Source organism: Mauremys mutica, chromosome 5, assembly GCF_020497125.1.
Source record: "Mauremys mutica isolate MM-2020 ecotype Southern chromosome 5, ASM2049712v1, whole genome shotgun sequence".
Classification (NCBI taxonomy): Eukaryota; Metazoa; Chordata; order Testudines; family Geoemydidae; genus Mauremys; species Mauremys mutica.
Window position 1 is genome coordinate 84,595,379 of NC_059076.1, and position 22,767 is coordinate 84,618,145.

At 41.3% G+C, this 22,767-nt stretch overlaps 1 protein-coding gene across 2 annotated transcripts in view; it reads left to right on the forward strand.

Annotated features, from left to right (window-relative positions):
- Nucleotides 1–446: 446 nt before the first annotated feature.
- FAM149A (family with sequence similarity 149 member A) overlaps nucleotides 447–22,767 on the forward strand; it is a 70,972-nt gene continuing 48,651 nt past the window's right edge. Inside the window, exon 1 of one of the 2 annotated variants that reach the window (XM_045020052.1) lies at nucleotides 447–1,033. In XM_045020052.1, coding sequence (XP_044875987.1) covers nucleotides 531–1,033 — 503 coding nt within the window. In that variant the 5' untranslated portion in view covers nucleotides 447–530. The remainder of the gene's footprint in view (nucleotides 1,034–22,767) is intronic. The other variant, XM_045020053.1, reaches the window with a different exon arrangement.

Here is a 22,767-nt window from a genome sequence, read left to right on the forward strand (position 1 = left end):
AGTCCCATTTTCTTTTGCACGTTCCCCTTCCCCGCCTCCCACAGAGCTCTTGCTTTGGCCAGCCAGGAATTGTTCCAAGGGGGTTTGTTCAGCTCCAGCAGACTCTTTTTGTCCAGCCTAGATGATGTATAATTTGGACAGGTCTGTTTCTTCAGCAACAGGTCCCCTGTTAAGGGCTATGCCGGCTGGATCTGTGAGTGATGCACACTGTCAATTTCCACGCACGGCCCAGGCCCCGAAGCTACAGTCAAGCGCCCAATTACCGCACCTCCTCGGTTTTTGTTTAGCTTAGCAACCCCCGCCCCCCCCCTTCCCTGCTGCGTCTCTCTCCGGCACCTGCGGCAACCTGCCAGCCCGCAGCCCCTAGCAGCGAGCGCGGCCGGCACCGCTCGCCAGTGACTGGGGGACACCCCGCCTTGGCCCCGGGCTCGGCTGGCCGGAGGTGGGGGGAGGAGGCTCAGCCCTCCGCGCCCCGGGCTCTGCTTTCGCTGTGCGCGGGACTGCGAGCGGCTGCAGCCGAGCGCGCAGCCATGAAGGTGGCGGTGTTGGACCTGGGCACCATCTTCGCCAGGCTCTTCAAGCCGTCCGCGGCTCCAGCCCCGGGCCCCGCCGCCTCCTGCTCCCCTGTGCCAGGGGCGGCTCCCGGCTGCCCTGCCGCGTCCAGGGCGCTGCCTCCCTCGTCTCCCCTCCACCCTCTGCCCGCCCCGTCCTTCCCCCGCGCTCCCGTGCCCTACTCCCTGCCCGCCAGCCCCCGGCCGCTCCCCCCACTAGCGGGGGGCTCCCCGGCTTCCGCCGCCGCGGCGCTCCCGGGGCGGGCGGCTCCCGGTGGCGGGGCTGGGGTGGCGCAGCCCCCGGGCGGAGGCGGCAGCTCCCCGCGCCAGGCAGCGGCTCCCGCGGACAGAGAGCCCAGCGCCTGGGCAGCCCCCGGCGCCAAGCCGCTGCTCTTCGTCACCCTGCCCGACATCGGCGAGGAGGGGGTGGCCGAGAGCGACCCCGAGGGCGGAGCCTGCGCCCCTGGGGCCACCGACCTAGCGTGAGTGGGGAATGGCTGAGGGGTCGGGGGGGGGGGGGCTGTGTCTGGCTCTCAAATGGCGCGGGATTTCCCCCTGCCCAGGCAGCCAGGGGGTGGGGGCGTTGGGAGAGCCTGGCTCTCTGGTCGAGGAAAGGCTCAGCTTTGTGTGCGGTGGCGGCGGCGGGGGGGCGGCGCTAGGGTAAGGGGTATTACCCTCCCTTAGAAGTATGGAGCTTGCGTCCTGCCCACCTAATGGGTAACCTAACCGCCCCTATCATGCAACGAGCCCCTGGGGTGCCCAAAGCGCTAATGAACTTTCCCCTCCGGGAAGGACCCATGTTTTGGGGGAAAGGTTTAAAATGCTCCTGTGCAAATCAGCTGTGCTCCTAGGGACAGAGGCCTGGATTCTGCACTGGGTTACACAGGTATAATTAATCCAGAGCAACTCTACCACCATCAACAAGGTGACTGGATTTATGCCAGGGTAGCTGAGATCAGATTCTGTCCTCCCAGGATGTGTAATACTCTCCTAAATGAAGTTCCACGTATTTCTTTTTAACTTGGCAAGGTAAAATCATTCTGTTAGAAATGGGGCTCAGCAGAGAAACCAGCTAAGGCAAAGGAGAGAGTAAAAGGGCCTGCTAGTTTAAATGAGGAGGTGTTGCCATACGATTATTTTTACACTTGTGCTCATTGTAAAAGGCTGCTTCAACATGCCTGCTGTGTGTTGAAGTACACATTTGAATTATATTCATACATATAATCTAAAAAGATACTTTAAAACCGATTGGAAACTTTCTTTATATCTGAACTTTTCCAGCATTGAGTTTGAAAATGTTTAACTTCGACTATAGTTAAAGACAACTACACATATCCAACAACTTAAATGTGCATTTTGTGGGATGTTCTGCTTACAGAAAGTTGTGCCACATTAGAAAACAGGGCAGTTTCTCAGCTGATGTAAAGCAGCAGAGCTCCAATAACATCAAGTGTAGCTAAACTGATTTGGCAGCTAATTACCTTGTCTACAGTTTTAAAAGAAAAATACATGCTAAAATTATAAAGTTATGGATATTATATTATGCCCATATCATGCTTCAGTTGTGGCTAAAGTTAGCACAGTTATGAACAGAGAAAAACAAATATTTGGTAACGCTACTAGTGAGAACATATTTTAATTGGGGTATTTGAAAACAGCTTTGTGTTGCAAAATATGTGTCTGGATTTCTTTTAGACCTTAATATATAATATAAAATTGATATGTGAAATCTACTATTATTTTGATGTGAAAATCATGCTGAACAAAGCTGTAACATTGATTGCTGAGGTCACTTATAATTTCAATTTTCTTGACTTTTTCAGCATAAAAATTGAATATATATCAATGTGATACTATATTAATATTCATAACTTTTGGTAATTAAATATAAGATGGGAGCATGTGGAGGAGGAGAATGTGCAGTGTTCTGAAAGTAAAGTAACTTGAACTTTGTGAGGAAAACAGGAATTCTGGAATTGCAGAAAGTCACACTGGTAGAAAAGGCAGAGGAGTGTCAGGGTAATAGGGTTTTAAGTAATCGCCAACATGGATTTGTCAAGAATAAATCATGCCAATGCTATCTATTTTCCTTCTTTGACAGGGTTACTGGCCTATGGGATAGGGGAAAGATGTAAATGTGATATAACTTGATTTTAGTAAGCTTTTTGCAATAGTGCCTCATGACATTCTCATAAAGAAAACAAGGGAAATGTGGTCTAGGTGAAATTATAAGGTTAGTGCACAAGTGGCTGAAAGACTGTACTCCAAGAGTAGTTATCAAGGTTTGCTGTCAAACCAGGGGGGTGCATCTAGGAGGTTTTGCAAGGGTCTGTCCTGGGTCTGATAATATTCAATATTCCATTAATGAAAACTTGTATAATGAAGTGGAGGACTTGTCTTCTTTGATTCCTGTCTGTCAGCTCAAAAGCAACAATGGCAAGAATGTTCAACTCTGTCTTGAACAAAGCTGTGAAGCTGGTACATCTTGAAATCTTTTTGTTCTATATCAGGGGTCGGCAACCTTTCAGAAGTGGTGTGCCGAGTCTTCATTTATTCACTCTAATTTAAGATTTTCCAGGCAAGTCATACATTTTAATGTTTTTAGAAGGTCTCTTTTCATAAGTCTAAAATATATAACTATTGTTGCATGTAAAGTAAATAAGGTTTTAAAAATGTTTAAGAAGCTTAATTTAAAATTAAATTAAAATGCAGAGTCCCCCCGGACGGGTGGCCAGGACCCAGGCAGCGTGAGTGCCACTGAAAATCAGCTCGCGTGCCGCCTTCGGCACGCGTGCCATAGGTTGCCTACCCCTGTTCTATATCATTCTTCATCATATCTATCCAACACATCCTTGGTCTTCCTCTTATTTCCAGTTTTTGCACTGTGGTATGTACTGTCATGTATGGTATACTTTTAAGCTGCAGTCTTGAACACATTTCCAAACCACCACAGTTGTCTTTTCTGAATCTTCTGTAATAGCATTATTTCTTGCTCTATCCATTTTCTTATCTCTTCATCTTTTTATTTTCTGCAGTTTTGAAACTGTCAGTATTAACCCCGGGCCAGTTAATTTCTGCAGTCAAAATCTTTCATTGTCAGATATACTTGTACTTCAGCATTCTGACCCCATAGAGCATTACTGGCATGACAGTTGTCTGGTATATGCTGATTTTTGTTTTTATTGAAATGTTTTTAGCCTTACAGCTCTTGCAGAGTTTTGCAAATGCAGTAGGGCCAGTCTGATTTTTCTTTTTATGTCATCTTCACAATTCCCATTCTTTGATAGAGGTATGTAAGCTATGCACATTTTCCCACTTGTTCTAGTTTTTTGTCTCTGAGTTTAATCTTTACCTCTTTCTCTTGTCTTCCAAGTGCCATAATTTTTTGTGTTCTCCATGCTGATGTTCAATATGCATTTTCTGCTTTTATCATCAACTTGTCAGTTATGCTCTGTAAATCCTTCTTGCTCAGTACCATGAGGTCAATATCCTCTGCAAATCTAAGGCTATGCACTGTTGTTCTACATATTAACATGACTCTTCCCATTTCATCTATCAGTGCTACAGCTATTACTGCTTCCAGTACCAAGTTGAACAAATCTTGTGATACCATTCATCCTTTTGTCGCTCCTCCAGTGATACCGAACCATTTCATCAGCTTCTTGTCTACTCGCTGTAGATGTTTTCTATCAGCTTGATCAATTTTTCAGGGATGCCATACATTCTCATAACTTGCCATGAGAATGGAGTGGAGAGTATGATTGTAAAATTTGTGGATGACACCGGGTTGGGGGAGTTTGCTAGCACTTTAGGACAGGGTTAGAATTCAAAACTACTTTGACAAACTGGAAAATTGATCTGAAGTCAACAATATGAAAGGCAATAAAGACAAGTTCAAAGTACTGTGCTTAGGAAGGAAAAACAAATACACATATTTACAGTGGATGGCAAATTGAATATGAGTGAACAATGTGATGCAGTTGCAAAAAAGGCAAATATAATTCTGGGGTGTATTAACAGGATTGTCATATAGTAAGACACAGGAGGTAGTTGTCCTGCTCTACTTTGCACTGGTAAGGCCTCAGCTGCAGTACTTTGTCCAGTTTTGAGTGCTACACGCTAAGAAAGATGTGGACAATTTATAGAATCCAGTGGAGAACAACAAAAATTATAAAAGGTTCAGAAAGCATGATCCTATGAGGACAACTTAAAAAACTTGGCATGTTTAATCATGAAAAAAGACTGAGCAGGGCCTGATAAATCTTGCAATGTGTTAAAGGGCTGTTATGAAGAGGTTCAGTTATTCTACATGTTCACTAAAGGTAGGACAAGAAATAATGGGCTTAATCTGCAGCAAGGAGATTTAGGTTAGGTATTAGCAAAACATTTCTAACTGTAAGGATAGTTAAGATCTGGAATAGGCTTCCAAGGGAGGTTGTGGAATCCCTGTCATTGAGGGTTTTTAAGAACAGGTTAGATAAAAGGTCAGAATATACTTGGCCCTGTCTTAGTGCAGGAAGATGGACTAGCTGACTTCTTGAGGTCCCTTCCAGCTCTACATTTCTATGATTTTTGGGAACAGTTTTGGATAAGAGAGCTGAAGGCTACAGTAGTCAAGAAGAGAGAAAAACTAGGGTATGGGCTAGTATATTGGCAGTAATCATAAAAGAAGTGGCAAAGTTTGGTATTGTAGAGGAAGAAACAAAAGGACTTGGTAAGGGCCTAGATAGAAGGGGAGGAGAGGCTGTTGAAGATGACTTCATGGGAGTTGATGATGACTCATGGTTATAACTCTTGGTAATAACACATAGTGGTAAAATCAACAGAAACCGAGAAAGGGATAGAGGAAAAGATTTAGGAGTGAAAATAAATCAGTTTGATTCATTGAGTTGAGGTTCTGGGGAGAGATCTGGGGGAAGTGTTGGAGAGAGGCAGGAGTATAAGATGAGAGGTCAAGAAAGGAGAAGTGGATTTGGGAGTCATGAGCATAAAGACAGTGGTTGAAGTCAAGGGAATGAATGAGATCACATAGTTGAACAGAGTGTAGTATGAAAAAAGAAGGGACAGTGGATGGATCCTATAGGACTCGGACTGAGTGTGCACTAGTGACACTTTGCTGGTATATGGATATACACCGATCTACCCCGCTTTAAAATGGGAGAAGATTTAAGTATACTAGGGAACTTACAGTGTGCGGCAGCAGGGTCCGCAAGGACAGGTAGAATGTGGGAGGCCAAAGCCAGGTAGATTTATACTCCAGCTTGTTGCAACTAAGTGTTCCTATAGACATGCCCTGGCAGAAGTGCAGTTTTGGTAGTATAACTGCATCTGTAGTATGGGATTTTGCCGGCATAGCTGTCAGTCAGAGATCATAGCTCACCCAGCTCTGACCAGCATAGCTATTCTGGCAAAAGTTTGTAGAATAGACTGGGCTCAAACAGATGTGGAAGAAGAGATGGAACCACCAAAAGAGACAGTGAAAGAACAAGTTGTAAGGTAAGAGGAGAAGGAGGAAAGTCCTGAGTTGAGAAAGGACAGGTCATGAAAAAGGACAAAAGAATTAGAGGCAAAGCAGCAGAAAGGTCAATGAGAATGAGACTTACACTTTGCACATTTTTTTAAAGGAAATTAGAGAGGACTTGGAACCTAAGTGCCAAATGCCCAAAACAAGATTAAAGCTACTCTTAGTTGGAATAGCCTGTGCTCTGTATTATACAGTTGTATGACGAGTTGTGTGTTAGAAAATTTCCTCTGGCATAACTCCTGAAATTCCTGTTCATAATGGTTATGTTTGGACTTGAGTGCCCACATAAATGCTGTTGCTGTAATAGAAGGCTGTAGTCTGATTGCCGTGTGTTGCAAAACTTGGTCTTTACATGAACAAAAAGAGGCCTTGGTGAAAGAATAGACTTGGTGTTATCCACTAAAATTATGAACATATACCACAGCATTGTAATTGAATTTATCATGGTATTTGTGATATTTCCCTTTTAAAGCAGAAAATATCATGTAGGTGATAGAAAGGTGCTTATCTGTAATCTGGAAAGTCCATTTGGCAAGTACTTAGGGTTTACACTTCACATCCTGCCTTGTGCTTTTTGATTTGTTGCAGTGGGATGCCTTTGAAGTTAATGTTATTTCTGGGGACCTTTTATTTGGTATGCATTTATGCAGGGATGGAGTAGTAATCGCAGTGTTGAAAACTGTATTACAATAGACACATGACTGACCACCCGTCCTTTAGGATAAGAAGAAAAAATATTGCTTATTGCCAGCTAACCAGCAGTAAGTTTTAACAACAGCACCCTGTCATGTGGATGACATGATCTTAATGGTATTATTTTAATCCAGCTAACAGTTTCTGCTTATCTAAAAAATTGAACAGTAAAGTCTCCAACACTATATTTACTGTGATCTGATTTTCTCTCTCTCTCTCTCTCTCTTTTGGTCTTGTGATTCACATTTGTTTATTAGTAGATGTGATTTTTATCAGTGATACTACATTTTTGGGGGGTGAAAAGCACTGTCAACACCAGTTACTAAGCCAAACTAATTTAAAGCTTTAATAAGCATAATTTATATTTATTTTATATTTTAGGACAATAAATTACCATCTTAATCAAGCATAAAACATAAGTAAAGCAGATAGAGCAAGGTACCATAATGTGGCACAGGTAAGCCACTTGTCATCATAAAGGTGGTCTGATCTGGATTGTTCCAGCCCCCTCTCCATTAAACACACACATCCTTTATCTTGTCTTGTAACATTGCATAGGTGCAATTTATTAAAACTACCTCATCTGTAAATAGTTCATTCTAAATATATTTTCTAATATGTTTTTACTTATTCTGCTAATGCTCTAATTGGTGGCTCTTTATCTTTTTTAACTCATTGCTTTCATTTATTCATTATTTCTTACAACAGTTGTCTTATTGTTACTTATGTGCTTCTTATGGCCTTGGAGTTGCTGACTAGTTTTGTCCAGTCAGTGATTATCCTCTCTAGTCATTCTTCCTTGCATCTGGCTAGTAAATTACATATTGTCTGTTTCACTTTGCCCTGTTGTCTACATAGGCCAAGAATCCACTGTAGAAAAGACAAACTAACTTTCTAGCTTTTTTAATGCAACCTTTGAAAGCTGTGTCAATAACGTACACAGCAAAAAAAAAGTTTTTACATTTTCTTATAACAGTGTACATTTATTTCGTTACACTTTAATGACCTTGTCAACTTTGTGTCTGTTTCAAAGGTTAGATTTTTCAAAATTGTTATGTAGTTGTCAAAATCCAAATTCAGTGTTTTGGGCACTATGCAGTGCAGAAAGTCTGATCAGCACTATACAGACACAAGACTTGCAACTAATTATCCTTTTATTGGATTGTATCAATTAACCTGAACATAGTCTTCTCTTTGAGAAGTTGAAAAGTATCATCCATCTTTTTTAAAAAATAGGAACAGAAAGTAACACACACATTGAATTATTACACAGATTATAACCAAATATAATTATGAAGACATTTAGTATCTCAGAGGTTTTGGTAGGGACATCTTTTTCCATTTTATGTGTGTATGTACAGTGCCTACTATGGTGGGGGCCTGATCCTTCACTGAGGCCTCTAGATTCTACCATAATGCAAATAATAATTAAAGACTTGCTGTTTGCTTTTTAGATACTCAAGGGTTACACTAGCAGAAGAAAACAGGGAAGGATTTGTGGCCATTAAATGAGCAGTTTATTAGGTGAGGATACTAACCACCTAGGACTTGATTAAATTAGTGTCTGATTCAGTAGTCATTGAAGCTGTTGAAAGACTCTCATTGATTTCAGTGACTCTGGCTCGTGATTTTAGGCCCTGATTCAGTGTGACGATTTGTATACTTAAAAACAAGCATTTACTGAAGTACCTTGCTGAGTTGGGGCCTTTGATAGTAATAGCCCCTGTAAACAAAAGATTTCCTGAATTACCTCTTGGGGCTAGAAATAAATTATGGAAAAACACTAGAACATATATGAACAAACCCTAAAAATAAAAGACTGCTAATTTATCGACTAAATGCATAGTTTAAAATCTCACCTGGCATAATTTAAGCCAAGGGTTTGGGAAATCCCAGCAGAAACACTCAGGCTAAGCTACCTATTCATCGCTATCAAGTCTAATAGCTATACAAAATAAAACTAAGCTCTATTGAGGCAAAGCAAAAATAAATGTAAGCTTTCAAAATGATAGATATTACTGAAGCTCCTATTAAAAAGTTAAAATATATCCACAAACACAGATAATTGTAGAGGAGTTGTATAAAAATGCATATTATCAAAATGCCAATATCATGTGCTCGGTAGCTTCATAATCCAGTTAAAAAGCATTCATATTGAAGAAGAACACTCGGAGAATGTCAACAAATTTTGAACAATTGAGACATCTCTAAGATCACATTTTCCCACTCTTTCATCCAAAATGCAAGTTTGGGCCTCAGTGTGTATCGGGTGCTCTCCACATACATAGGACACTTCTAAGTGTATTTGTTAGTACAGAATACAGCTAGATAAAAAGCAAAACAAAAACAACCCATAGTTATTTATTAGAACCAAAACAACACAGATGATTTGGAACCTAAAAGTTGCGTAATAGCTAACGGTGGGGTGATGGTTGGGACTCCTTTGAGTCCCCACCAGATTCCAATTCGAGTTGTTAATGATGTCCTTCCCCTGTTTGTACTGTCAGGAAGGAGTTAAAATTTAGCCAGCAGAAAAAACCAGAAGCTGCTAAGAAGCAAGGATATAGTTTCTGTCAATACATGATAATTTAGCTAACAGCTAAGACAAAAAACGTAGAACAAGCAAGAATATTTCAGTAGCTCAAAAGGCACTGACAACTGTAGACAATTAATAAGCTTATATGGTCAATGCCCTCCCAGTAACTCAGTTCTTCGAACAGAATAAACCCTCCCATCACAGCTCACCAGATATCTGTAAGTATTTATCCTTACCCCCCTCCCATCCCACCTCCTTCCCCTGCAAGGTAGTCATAGACGTTTAATGCAATTAGGGTAACCTCTGTATGTATGTACTCTTCTTATTTTTTTCTTTTTTCAAGGTTCTCGCTTGACTTATAACAATGTTTGTCTTTGTATGTACAGATAAATGCAAATGAATTAATAAGAGAATGTATATAACTGGCCACTAGAGCACCTTATTTTTGAAGCTGATTGTCAGTCTTCCCGGTACCGTGAATAAACCCCCATCAGTATTGTCTGTGCTTGCCTGATTCTTGGGGAAAAGAACCTCTTTGCCTAACAATTTCACAAGGGAGTTCTCCAAAAAAAATTAAAAAAAAAACACAAACAAAAGAAAGGTCTTTTTTCTCCTTAAGAGAGAGGGGAATCAGAGTAAAAGAAAAGAAAGGCAAAGGTGGTTTGTCTCTTAGGTAGTCAGTCTTTTTTGGGGGTCACCCCTCTGGGGCTTGGTTTATCAGCAGGTATAGTGTCTATAATTAGGGTCTGCCTCCTGCCCCTCCTCCTGGGGGCACCTTGCTTTAAAGCTGGTCCATGTAAATTCAGGGGTGGTAAGGCCTGCAACTGTCTTTCTGTTGGCTTAGCTGTTTCTGTGTTCAGTAGTCTCTGAGGTACAGCAGTCATCTTCTTGTTCACCACTCCTTCCTGTGGCAGGTTTTCCCTTTTTAAGCTCCTCTTCCAAGCATAGCAAGCCTTACAGGTGTGCCTAGTTATGCTGAAGAAGCACAGAAGAGTTTGTTAGTCTCCACTATACTAAAGTGAGGGTGTGCCCCTTCACACTTACCCACATAAGTGTATGGTTCCATCTTTATGTCTGATCCTCCCTGCCCACTTCCCTTCCTTTTTTGTTACATTGTGTCTTGTTTCAAAATAATTTGCAAGCTTTTTGGGGCATTGCCTGTGCTCTCTATAGGTTTATACTGGACCTGACTCCTAGCTGTGTTACTGCAATACAAATATCAATAATGGTTAAAAATGAGTGTAGTGATCTGATCCTCATCTCCATTTGTGCACATCACAAAAGCTCACATAATTGCACAAGTGCATGACTTTCACTCTGCTCAAAGAAGGCAGGACTGGCATAGCAGGCTTGCTGTAGGTCAGAATTGAGGTTCATCGGCAGAGTTGTCTGAGGAAGGTTGTGCAGTGCCTGCATACGTCATGCCTGAATCAAGTCAATGCTGTGTGTCTAATTTCATGAATTCTAAAGTTATCTTTTTTTTTCTTTTTTGAGTAAGAAAAATAAAGCAGAATATAATGCAATCTGAATTTATTTTCCTAGTGAAAAGTAGAGGATGTAATTTATTAGACAAATTAAAAGACAGATCTGATTATTGTTAGTTAATTGTTGAAGAGAAATTGCTGCCTATCTTACAAGGGCTGATCAGTAAACACTTTGAAATATACTTTCTGTCATTTAAAATTGGTTGCGTATTCTTGCTAAGATCTAAGATAGACATGCACTACAAAATGCTTGCTTCCTTTTATTAAACTATGTCCTTCAGAGTTCAGACCCCTCTATTTGATATAATTTATGTTCTTTGTGTATTTTTAATAGCAAATCAAATATTTTATTCATACCCACAAGGCATGTAACAAACATGTATTGTCTGTCTTAAAAAGAAAAAAAAGTACCAAAAAGGTACACAGCAGAAGGAATAAGATATGGTACTTGGAGAAGGAAAGTCTATACCTCTACATTAGCATTTTTTTAATTAGATGATTCCACTTAAGCTTTTAGAAGCACCCAGATTAAATATTGATAACTATAGTCCTCCTTACCTTGAGTTCAGATTTAAGTTGGTCTAAATTACAAAGTATATTTTTTTCGCTTAGTATTTAAGCACATGAGGTAGTTTTCTGCTCATCCAAACATAAAATCCTTTTCCATGAGTTTTTTTTAATATTAAAATGTGATTGGTCTTTTTTAAAAAACATTTATTGAAAAGTAATCATTCAGCTAAATAAGTATTCATATTCTACTTCATCATAGTTTTCCTCAACTACTTTAGCATGATTGCATCCTGAATAAATTGAAATACCAAAAAGACATACAATCTGGAATTCAGTTCTCCCTACTGTATTTACGTAGGCTGAATATTGAATATGCCAATCACTCAAATTCTTTCAATTCCATAATAATCAGAGAACAGTCTGAAGCACTGGAAGAGGTGTAAACCGCTGTGTGGTCAAAAAGGATTCCACCCTTCCATCCCCACTGCCTGATTGGCTAGTATATAATGAATTCCTCTCCAACAGGGCCCAAGAATGATAATATGCAATTGTTTGTCTTCCTCCCCCCCCCCCCCAACCCCTCTCCCCCAACCCCAAAACAAAGCACCCTCCCCTGCAGAGTTCTGTAAAATCTATCCTGCTCTGCACTATTCAGTATGAAATTATTTGGAAATGAGATGCCATAGACTCCACCATCAGCAATACACTAGTGACACCCAGCTGTATATGTCCTCTTCCAGAGTTGCAACCAGTGCTATTTTAAGGATGAAAAATGCCTAGAGGAGATCAGCATATGGATGAAGAACAGCTGTCTCAAACTTAAAGTGAACAAGACAGGAGTGATATTGGTTGGAAGAGGAAAATACTTTGAAGAACTTATTGAGTCACAGCCAACCTCCCCCTTTTATCAAAAGCATCTGCCCCCATTTGTCAAAGTGGTACTAAACCCTGGAGGTTCTGTTTAACTGTGCACTTAACTTTTCATGTCAGAATTTAGAAGATCAGGTTCCATCCATGATGTCCTCTTCCACCTCCAGTTTGTTCCCCTTAGTCTTGGCTTCAGCATTCAAAATCAGTGGTCACTTTGAAAAAGGGGGCATAAGTGACTTGCGGAAGGTGACAGAGTGAGATGGAAACAGAATCCTAATCCCTTGAGTCCCAGTCTCCTTTTCTAAGTGCTAGACAATTAACATATATCTTTTTCACTCTAATGTGTAGTATCCTATACATAACATTATAGTGTCACTTAAAAATACTGTTGAAGAAAGCTTTAAAATAATTTGTGGTGCATTGGCAGGATATTTTTGGATTTGGGATTGAGTGAAAATATATCAGTAACAAAATATTTAGTGCTAAGTCCTTTAGTGCTAAATTCTAAGTACACAACACCTCCGAAATCAATGGGAACTCTCCTTTTAACTTGCCTGGGACTAGGCTTTGCTCCTATATAGCTGTTCTTTGGATAGTGCTCTTCATGAAAAGAAGGTTTGGTCCCCGGGGCTACCTGCCCAGGGCCACCTGAACAGCAGCCAGTCTGGCTGGCCCTGGGGCCACTCAAGCTGCCGCTGGCTTTGGGACTGCTGGTGCAGCTGGCTGTGGGGCTGCTCCAGCAGCGGCCAACATGGCTGTCCCCAGGGCCACCTGATCAGCTGGCCCCAGAGCCAGCTGCTTGGGCAGCCCTGGGGTCAGCAACGCTGCTTGCTGCAGAAGTCACAGAAGCCAGAATCTGGGCAGTGGAAAACAAGCTTAATGCCACATTTTCTCCTTTTCCCCCTGAACTGTGCCTTCTGAGCCTCTTAAGATATGTCTGCACGGCACACCACTGGCGGCTCTGTGTAGGATGTATGTAGCAACACACTGCAGTGAAAAGCAAGCTATGCCCACATTGTGGCATTAATTACATGTGTCAATGAAAGGCTCTGGTGCTGGGGCAGCAGCGGGGAAAGCTTCTGGCATCTCCTGTGGTGGGGAAAGGCTCTGGCAGTGGGACACAACCCTGCTAAAAATAGCAGTGTAGACAGGGGAGGCACTGCTTGAGTGTGTAGAGAGCCATGCAGGGTACATACCCAAAGGTATTCGCATAAGCAGTGGCTCACCATCTACACTGGTATTTATACCTGTGCTGGGAAGTGTGCAGTGTATGTACTCTAAATGCCACCATAAAGAGGGTGTAGTGGAGACGTACCATCAGGAAGGGCAGCACAGAACTTGCTGTCCCTTGTTGGATTGAGAGGATTGTGTTCCATTTATCTTCATGTGATTTCTCTGGTATTTCAAAATGTGGGCACGGGTGTATAATTTACTCCTTCTCTGTACAGAAAAAAGACAGTATTAGATGAATTTCCAGTGTTGTGTGTGTTGGTATGCATAGGCTGTAGGGAGCGAGGGAAAGCACTTCACAGCATTTTGAATATTGTGGCTAAGAACTATAGCAAACTTTATATCCTTCTAATAAACAGCCCTTTTTTATTCTTTCTTGGCTACTAATTTTGTACAGATCATATCGTTTTGGGGTTTTTTTTAGCAATAATACTTACCCACCCTTAAGATTGGTATTTCTATTCAATTCTCCTCCTCCTCCTTTTGTGCCAGAAAGCTGATTACAAAACAATAATATATAACTGTGTAGGTGATGTCACTTGAAATACTGATATCAAAAAGTTTGGAAATGCTTGAGAGGAGTGGTCAATATCTTATGGTTTCAAAACTCCTACCCAGTTTGTGATGTAGGATTTTCTTTTAATTTTAACCTCCTCTCTTTTACTTTTAAAGGTGACTTTTGTTTACAGTAGAGCTGGGCAAAAAAGTTTGTTTTTTGTGTGTGTGTGTGTGTGTGGGGGGGGGAATTGCAAAAAAAAAAGGGTAAAAATTATTCACAACTCTAGTTCACAGTAAAAGAACCATTTTCCTCATTGCCAGTTCAGCATCTTCTCCTTGGGAAGGGGTTTGGGGACATGAAAGGGAATAGAAAGTGCATTTCAATTTGTGCAGTATAAGACTGATCATCCCATGGACAAATGTGGTTTCTCCTACTCTGCTGAATGATCATGAACTTTGGCCCAAAACATCCGTTTTAAGAGAATTTGCACCAAACCTTTAGACAACCAAGTACATGTGTGGTTTCTAGACACTCCATCTGTAACCCACACACCTTGTGGGTATGGTGTTCTGTTCCATCTAGTGGCACTGAAACCACTTAGAGAGAGAGAAAATGAGTCTGCTCTACAGCCTTAACTAACTGCCTGTTGGCTTTTAGCTCATGCAGAAGAGGCTCACGCCACTAAGCTCCAGAGGTCTCTAGTTTGAGGGGTCTGTTGGCATTACGCATGCACAGAAAGTGACCACATGATTTGGGATCCTTCCTAAGATCTGGAAATCAAGCTATATTCACACATCAGTAATAAATGTGTGTAATTTAGCACTTAGTTAACAATTATGTTGATGATGCATGAGCCATAAGAGAAGCCAGCTCAATTCCCATAGCTGGATGAACTCCATAGTGTTAACAGGAGTAAAAAAATTACTTTTTGTCACTAAAGTACAACAAACAGATACAGTATGACTCATAATAAAAGGATCTGTTGGAAGGGAGAGATTTTTTACATGGCCACTTTGCTGCCATAACTAAAATTTAAATAGAAAAAATACCACTACAGTGTGCAGCTGATTGCAGCATCCAGGCCCTGTCTGACAGAAGTACCAAAGAGTTATCTTTGCCTTGATATGGAAATTGACTCTGAAACAGAAGAATTACAGCCGGAGTGAATTTGGAAGGCAGCCCATTGCTGGATTGTCTGTGAAACATACTGCCTTTAGGGAAAGAAAGTTTTATACTGCTAGTTTGAATGTTTCTTTCAAATTCCCTTTTTTACTTCTTGATGGTGTCTGTATTAAGTGTTGCTATTATTTTCTGCATATATTGACCACAAATACCTTGTCTGTACTTTTTCATATTTAAAATCTTTCGGCCTCCAGTATGTGGTGTAGCTTCATTTGCTCCATTTTTACCAAAAATTAAGGTTTTTCTTCTGATCAAGATGGAATGCTGGTAAAACCCTGCTCTTCACATGGCCACATTCCCCTGCTTCTGGAAGGAAGAAATACAGGGTGCTTCTGTTAGATGACCACACAGATTTTTTTCAGTCAAGCTTCTGTATGGTGTGGAATTTTGCCATGGAAAGGAAGCATTTGTTGCTGTGGCTGCAATTTATGGATTGGGGAAAAAAGTTACTTTGTGAAAAATATATTCCTGCAATCTGATTAAATAATTCTCCTCTCCTAGAATAAGATGTAACATAAATTTCACCTCATTATTGTTTTTATATTGAGCTCATCACCATGATATCTGAGCACTTTACAAGCTAATACATCTGGTATATGTAAAAAAACAAAAACAAATTCCCCCTCTCTACAGTAGGTTTTTATTTTACTTGTGAGACAGCTAAACTCACAAGTAAAAAAGTTGTACGTTTTAACTTTCCCTTTATAGCTCATTCAGTATTTCTGTAGTGTATTTTCAATTGTTTCTTCTAATAGCCTATTCTGAAAAGCAGTAATACACTTGTATTTATGACCTTGATATGGCAGAGTGCAGTACAGAGTATATAGTCCTTCTAGTCTCTGAGGTAGTTTGTTGGTAATGGCAGGGTTACAAAATTCAGTTCAATGATTATAAGAAGGGCATTATGAAGATATACTTTATTAATTTGGCTGAAAATATACTGCAGTGAGGTGAACTATATGAATATCATGCAAATAGCTGATATAATTACAGTGAAATATATTTATTTACTGCTGGTAATGCTACTCTTGAGAGTCTCCATTCACCATAAACAAGTATTGTACCATTTGTCAGCTGAACATATAAAGACTGAACACGTGGTGATTTTTAAATGTAACCCTTCTTCCCCTCTGAGTTGGCAGCAACAAGGGCTGGGTTCAGTATCCAGGGGTTCCGTTTTAATAACACAATACAAAACCGGCTCGAGCCCCCCCCCCACCAGTGACCTGGGACAATTACATACCCCCCCCCCCCCCGGGGTGCCTCTAGGAGGCAATACTTTCCCACTCGCAAGCACGGAGTCTGAGTGTAGCAAAATCCTTTTAATAAAGGAGGGAAACAATGTGGCATCACATTGGAGAAACACCACAAACAGGATTATAACACAAACCATAAGCAAAAAACCCACCTCCAAGTACGTTTGGCAATGTCCTTTCCCCCTTAGGATCTTAAGTCCAATCACCCCAAAGTCCAACAACCCGAAAGTCTCTGGTCAGTGCCACCCCAGAGTTCAAAAGTTTATCTGCAGAGTTTTACCCCTCCAACCTGGGTGGAAATGGGGGTGGGCACACACACGGTGTTAAGGGGCACCTTACGTGGGCCGGGGCCGACTGCCCCGCCTCTCCGTGGAGTTCTGCTGCAGCCTTCACCACGACTGGCTCCACTCCACCAGCCAACCATCCCCGCAAACCGCTCCACTCCGCTCTGCTCACTGTTTCGTGGGCTGCTCCAACATGCTGCAAACTGCTCCGCTCTGCCAGCCGCTTAGCAATAGATCTTCAGGCTCCCCCACTAGTTAACACAGCACTCAGTGATCTCAGCTCAGTAAGCTTAGCTCTTTTAGTGATTTCAGCTCTTAGTGATTTCAGCTTGTAGTAGGGGAGCCCTGGTGCTGGTGCACCATTGGCCCAACATGAATTCAGCTCAGCAGCCTCTAGATGGACTCCTAATGGAATTAAAATCAGCTCTGCTCTTTAACAGTGGAGAGAGGAGGATGTGCAGTTGGTGTTCCAGGCCCTCAAAAGGGGCCCATACCATCAGGTGTACACACCAGTCCCCAACCTCTCTCATTTCACTGGGTTTTGGCACCCATGTCCCTTGTCTAGCGAGTGCTACTTAATTGATGTTGAGACATCTCTGTCATAAAGCAGTCTCATAGTTTCTCATTCACATAATCAGGGTGACACTTTATTCCTCCTGCCCCAATAACAAAGAAATTGGGGATCCCAGAGCTGTCAAAATAACCATCCCAGGCGGCCATGCGCTATACTAGGTGGGGTGGGTGTGCCAATGCAAATACCTGAAATTCCTTTCCACACTCCTCATAATTCACCACCAGATGTCAGGGTAGAGCTCATCCTGACTCTGCTTACATAAAAAAATAAAACAATACTGTCTCTTGATTTGGTTGCTGCGAGTTAAGACTTTGATTAATAATGTGAGCTTTGTTCAGGAAATATTGAACCAGAGTATTATAGGTATCCCTACCAGCACCATCCTTAATTAAGGTAGCCCGATACTTCTGTTATAGGCAACTGAAAACATGACCTTATAACTCTGCCACACTTGGTTTAGGCTTAAAATTTCCATACTTTGTGCCAGCTGTATTTGTCTGGAAAATTTCAGCAAAAATGGTTCAGCCATTTCTGAGAACAATATTAGAAAAATATTATTTCTCCCATGTTAAAAATGTTTACAATTGTTTTTATTGAGAATCTCTAGTGCTTCCATGCTTTGGAGAAAGGGCCTGAAATTTGGCTGGGGGGTTGGGTTTGTGTCAGAGTTGTGCCTTTTGGAAACAGCATCCAAATGATAAGCCTTTGAAAAATCTCAATTTGAAAATTCTAAGTGGAGACTTGTTAGAGTTTGCAGCCAAATTCTCAAAAGATTAATCTGTTCAGAATTTCACAGCAACCAAGGACTGTAGTTGCTGACCAGGACTTTCCCTGCAATTGCAACTCCTGGCTGCAGTGGTTTTGGGTACTGGACCAGTAAGAAATATATTTGATATGACTTGAATATTATCCAAGAGTAACAATTTTAATGTGGAACAGAAGAGTTGTTTTTAAAAATCAGTAATAGAGGCAAATTTGTAGAATATACAATTCGTTACCAATAAATTGTGTATGAACATGTTTTGCTTTATTGTTCTGTGCAGATTCATGTTGGCAAAATCTACATAATTTACAATAGCAGAAGTAAACTGGAGTATTCAGGCTTTTTAGTTTAGCAGACTGATAAAACTGTGAACTTCAGCAAAATTATGATTTACTAGAAATAAAATAAATGTAGTAAGCATTCATCACCTAAAATTATTATCTAAATTTCCTTAATATTGGTAGAGTCAGATGTGTTAAGTAATCTTGTAAAATGTTTCTGACAGTGTGAAATTGAATTAAAAGGAATGCATACTTAAGAATATTTTTGAACATATTGCTGGTATTGTACAAATATTCCCATATTCCAGCAAACTTTAAAAAATAAATAGAGCCAAATTGTACACTCATTCCTTGCACACAATTCTCATTAATATTAGGAATTATAAAGAAACAGATTTATTTCACAAAAAAATCAATTTCTTAAACATTATTTTTTAAAAAGTTCCTCCTGGAAAACAGTAGAACTATCAGAGTGCTAAAGGAAGGATATAACTTCTATAGGGATATCTTTGCTTCCCTCATTTTCTGGAGAACCCACTGATTTAAAGGAATTTGCCCTTATTTGTGTTTCAGTGTTTGGACATGGCAAATGTGAAATTTCTCCATGTTCTAACTGTGGCCAAGTTTACACTACAGAGTTAGGTCGACAGAAGGCAGCTTACATCAACCTAACACTGTAAGCATCTACACTAAAATGTGGCTCCGACTGATGTAACTCATCTACTACACCGACTTAATAACTCCACCTCTGAGAGAGGCATACTGCTTTAATTGATGTACTTAGTGTAGACCAGGGATCGGCAAACTCTGGCACGCGGCTTGCCAGGGTAAGCATCCTGGCGGGCCAGGCCAGTTTGTTTACCTGCCGCGTCAGCACGTTCAGCCAATTGCGGCCTCCGCTGGCTGCGGTTCACCGCTCCAGACCAGTGGGGGCTGTGGGAAGTGGCGTGGGCCGAGGGATGTGCTGGCCGCGGCTTCCCACCACCCCCATTGGCCTGGAGCGGTGAACCGCGGCCAGTGGGAGCCGCGATTGACTGAACCTGCCGATGCGGCAGGTAAACAAACTGGCCCGGCCCACCAGGGTGCTTACCCTGGCGAGCCGCGTGCCAGAGGTTGCCGACCCCTGGTGTAGACACTGCATTGCTTACATGGACTGTTGCTGCCTTTCAGAAACCATCCCAAAATACCCAGACTGGCAGTTAAATCAGTATAAGTGCTCCTGGTGAGGACATGCGCCACTGACACAAGGAGCGTAGTTGGACATGTAAAATCGATTCACTTACTGTGGTGCCTGTATGTCGACATAACTTAGACTTGCCTTGTGTGTGGTTAAATCAAACCCTTATCTTTTTAATATGCTTTCTGTAATTGCCTTACACTTCATTGTAAATCATATCTGTTGAATGATGCACATTTGTTCAAAAGTGTTACGTAGAGCTGGTTGAAAAACAGGACACTTTTTTGGGGGGCGTGGAGTCCCTGTTTTTGTGGGAAAAGTTTGAAATTTCAAAACTGAATATTTTTTTGACCAGCTCTACTGTTAGATTACCTTATTATAAACTGTGAAACAGTTCTTAACAAAGCAACAGCTCCTTTGATTTTATTAACTGTATTATAAAAATGATTAATCCCTTTCTTTCTATTAACATTCTTTTAAAGTAACTAGAATGTTTTGCTAAACTTGAAACTTTGCATAGCAGGTGCTGTCTACCTGGGGTATATCTGGAATGTTGGAGAACAGTCAAGTAGTTAATCTATTAGTAGATGGTATTATGAAAGATACCTTGATCATGATTTCCTCTAAGATATGTGAGTTAGTGTGTAAGAAGTATGTTTTACTTTATAAAGCCTATAATGTATTTTCAGTTGCTGATCAATGTGTAGTGTTTGTGGCTTTAGCTTGCTATTCATAAAAATAAAACATATTGAGTAACCAACTAAAGTTTTGATAAACTGTGATAAGATGTTCCCATAGTACCAGGCATATAAACAAAATGGAATCAACTATACTACCACTACCACCACAACAAAAAACACGTAGGGAATTATATTTTAAAGGTGGCTTTCATTTGTGTGTGAGCCGTATCGTAGGTGCACACACCTGCATGTGCATTAGTTTATAACGTTCACTAGAATATTCTGGTGATAGTGTAGAAACAATGTATGTGCATGCTTGTGCACAAAGTTGCATGTGCCCAGAGAAAAGCTAGGTTGGAAATGATGTTGATAATCAGGCCCTTTATTTACAATGTTTTAAAAGCTTTGTGAAGTCAAACTGATTTCTCTTCTGAAAGAGAAATTTGCAATAAAATTCAAATATGGAATGCATATTTATTAATGACTGCTTCACATGTTTGTTTCATTTTTACAAATTTTATTAAAAAAAACATGGAACTATGTTAGAATCAGCACTACATTTTTGCATGAGCTAGATCAAGCTATATTAATAATTGAATAAATATCATGCACATTATTCTGATAGAGCTTAAAGTGTAAAAGCTTATATTCTGTAAGCTTTAAGAGTGGAATCTTAAATACAATACTTTGAACAGCACAACAAAATATCTTGCAATGAACCAGTTTAACTATTTCAGAGAATATTGTTGTGGTGTTTCCATCCAGACTGAAACCTTCATCGTGAGACAAAAGTTAGATATAACCTTCACTTAGAAGCCCATATAAAAGTGTTTTAAAATTTTAATGGTTTAAAAGTATCTGGTTACATATGTCAAGGCTGAACAAGTTCTAGTTTATTTTATCAACAGAACTACAATAACTTGCACTAGTCATTCTCTGGAACATGTTCAACTACCTATGTGATGCAGAAAGAAAACATTAAATAATGCATAAATACTGAGGTGCAGTAAAAACAGGTCATGTGTAGGGTTTGAGAGAATACATGTTTGCAGTTCAGCAGACAATTAAAAAAGACACCTAGTTCGTGACTGGGAAATGAGTTTTATTAGAGTATGGTTGGAGATACTAGTTGTTCAAAGCCATGGGTTTGTTTAGGGTGCTTAGGCTTTTTTGGTGATGGCACAACCATGCACCAACTCCCAATAGAACATAACTAGGATTTCATCCCTCTCTCCCTCAAAATAAATACCTGCAGCTCTAGCAAGCACTCCCTCCTGGCATCCACTTAGGACTGCTTTGAGAACAATCTGGGTCTCTGTGCTGTGGATCTCTTGGGGTGTGTTAAGCTTCTAGAGCGTCAACAGATTGCAGCACTGGCCTTTCCCTTGGTCTCTCTGGCACGTTTCCTGGGCACTGGCTCTCAGGCCTGGTCTACACTAGGCGTTTAAACCGGTTTTAGGAGCATAAAACCGATTTAACGCCACACCCGTCCACACTGAGAGGCCCTTTATATCGGTGTAAAGGGCACTTTAAACCAGTTTCTGTACTCCTCCCTAACGAGAGGAGTAGTGCTAATATCGGTATTACCATATCGGATTAGGGTTAGTGTGGCCGCAGATCGACGGTATTGGCCTCCGGGCGGTATCCCACAGTGCACCACTGACCGCTCTGGACAGCAATCTGAACTCGGATGCAGTGGCCAGGTAGACAGGAAAAGCCCCGCGAACTTTTGAATATTTCCTGTTTGCCCAGCGTGGAGCTCCGATCAGCACGTGTGGTGATGCAGTTAAAAATCAAAATAAAGAAAGAGCTCCCGCATGGACCATGCGGATGTGATCGCTGTAAGGGCAGGCAAATCTGTTCTATCAGCACTCCGTTACAGAAGACGAAATTCAAAATCATTTAAAAAAAATCTCCAGACAGACGCCATAGCAGGGACTCAGCGCACTGCTGCGTGACAAGCGTAACGGAAAGCCAAAGAATCAAATGGACGCTCATGGACTGGAGGACTCAAGCTATCCCACAGTTCCTGCAGTTTCTGAAAAGCATTTGCATTCTTGGCTGAGCTCCAAATGCTTCTAGGGTCAAACACAGTGTCTGCGGTGGGTCAGGGCATAGCTCAGCAATTTACGCACCCCCCCCACCCCCAGAAGTGAAAGGGAAAACAATCCTCTCTTGACTCTTTTACATGTCACCCTATCTTTACTGAATGCTGCAGATAGACGCGATGCTGCAGCACTCAACACCAACATCCTTGCTCCCCCCACGCCATGGGTGGCTGATGGTGCAATATGACTGGTATCCGTCCTCATCATCAGCCTATTGGCACATGGGGCAGTGCAAAAGGGCTGGTAACCATGCCAACTAGCATCCGTGAGGTCTATCAAGGGCGCCTGGCCCTAATTTTTCCTGGTAGATGGTGCAGTATGGCTGGTAACCATCCTCATCATAGCAACAGGGGGCTGAGCTCCATCAGCCCCCACCCTTCATGTGTAAAAAAAAGATTCAATTGCCCCTGGACTAGCAGAGGGATGCTGGGCTCCTCTCCTCCACACTCCTTACTGTCCTGTCTGGACTATCATAGCAGCTGGAGGCTGCCTTCCACTCATTTCTCACTAACAAGTCAGTGTGTCTTATTCCTGCATTCTTTATTACTTCATCACACAAGTGGGG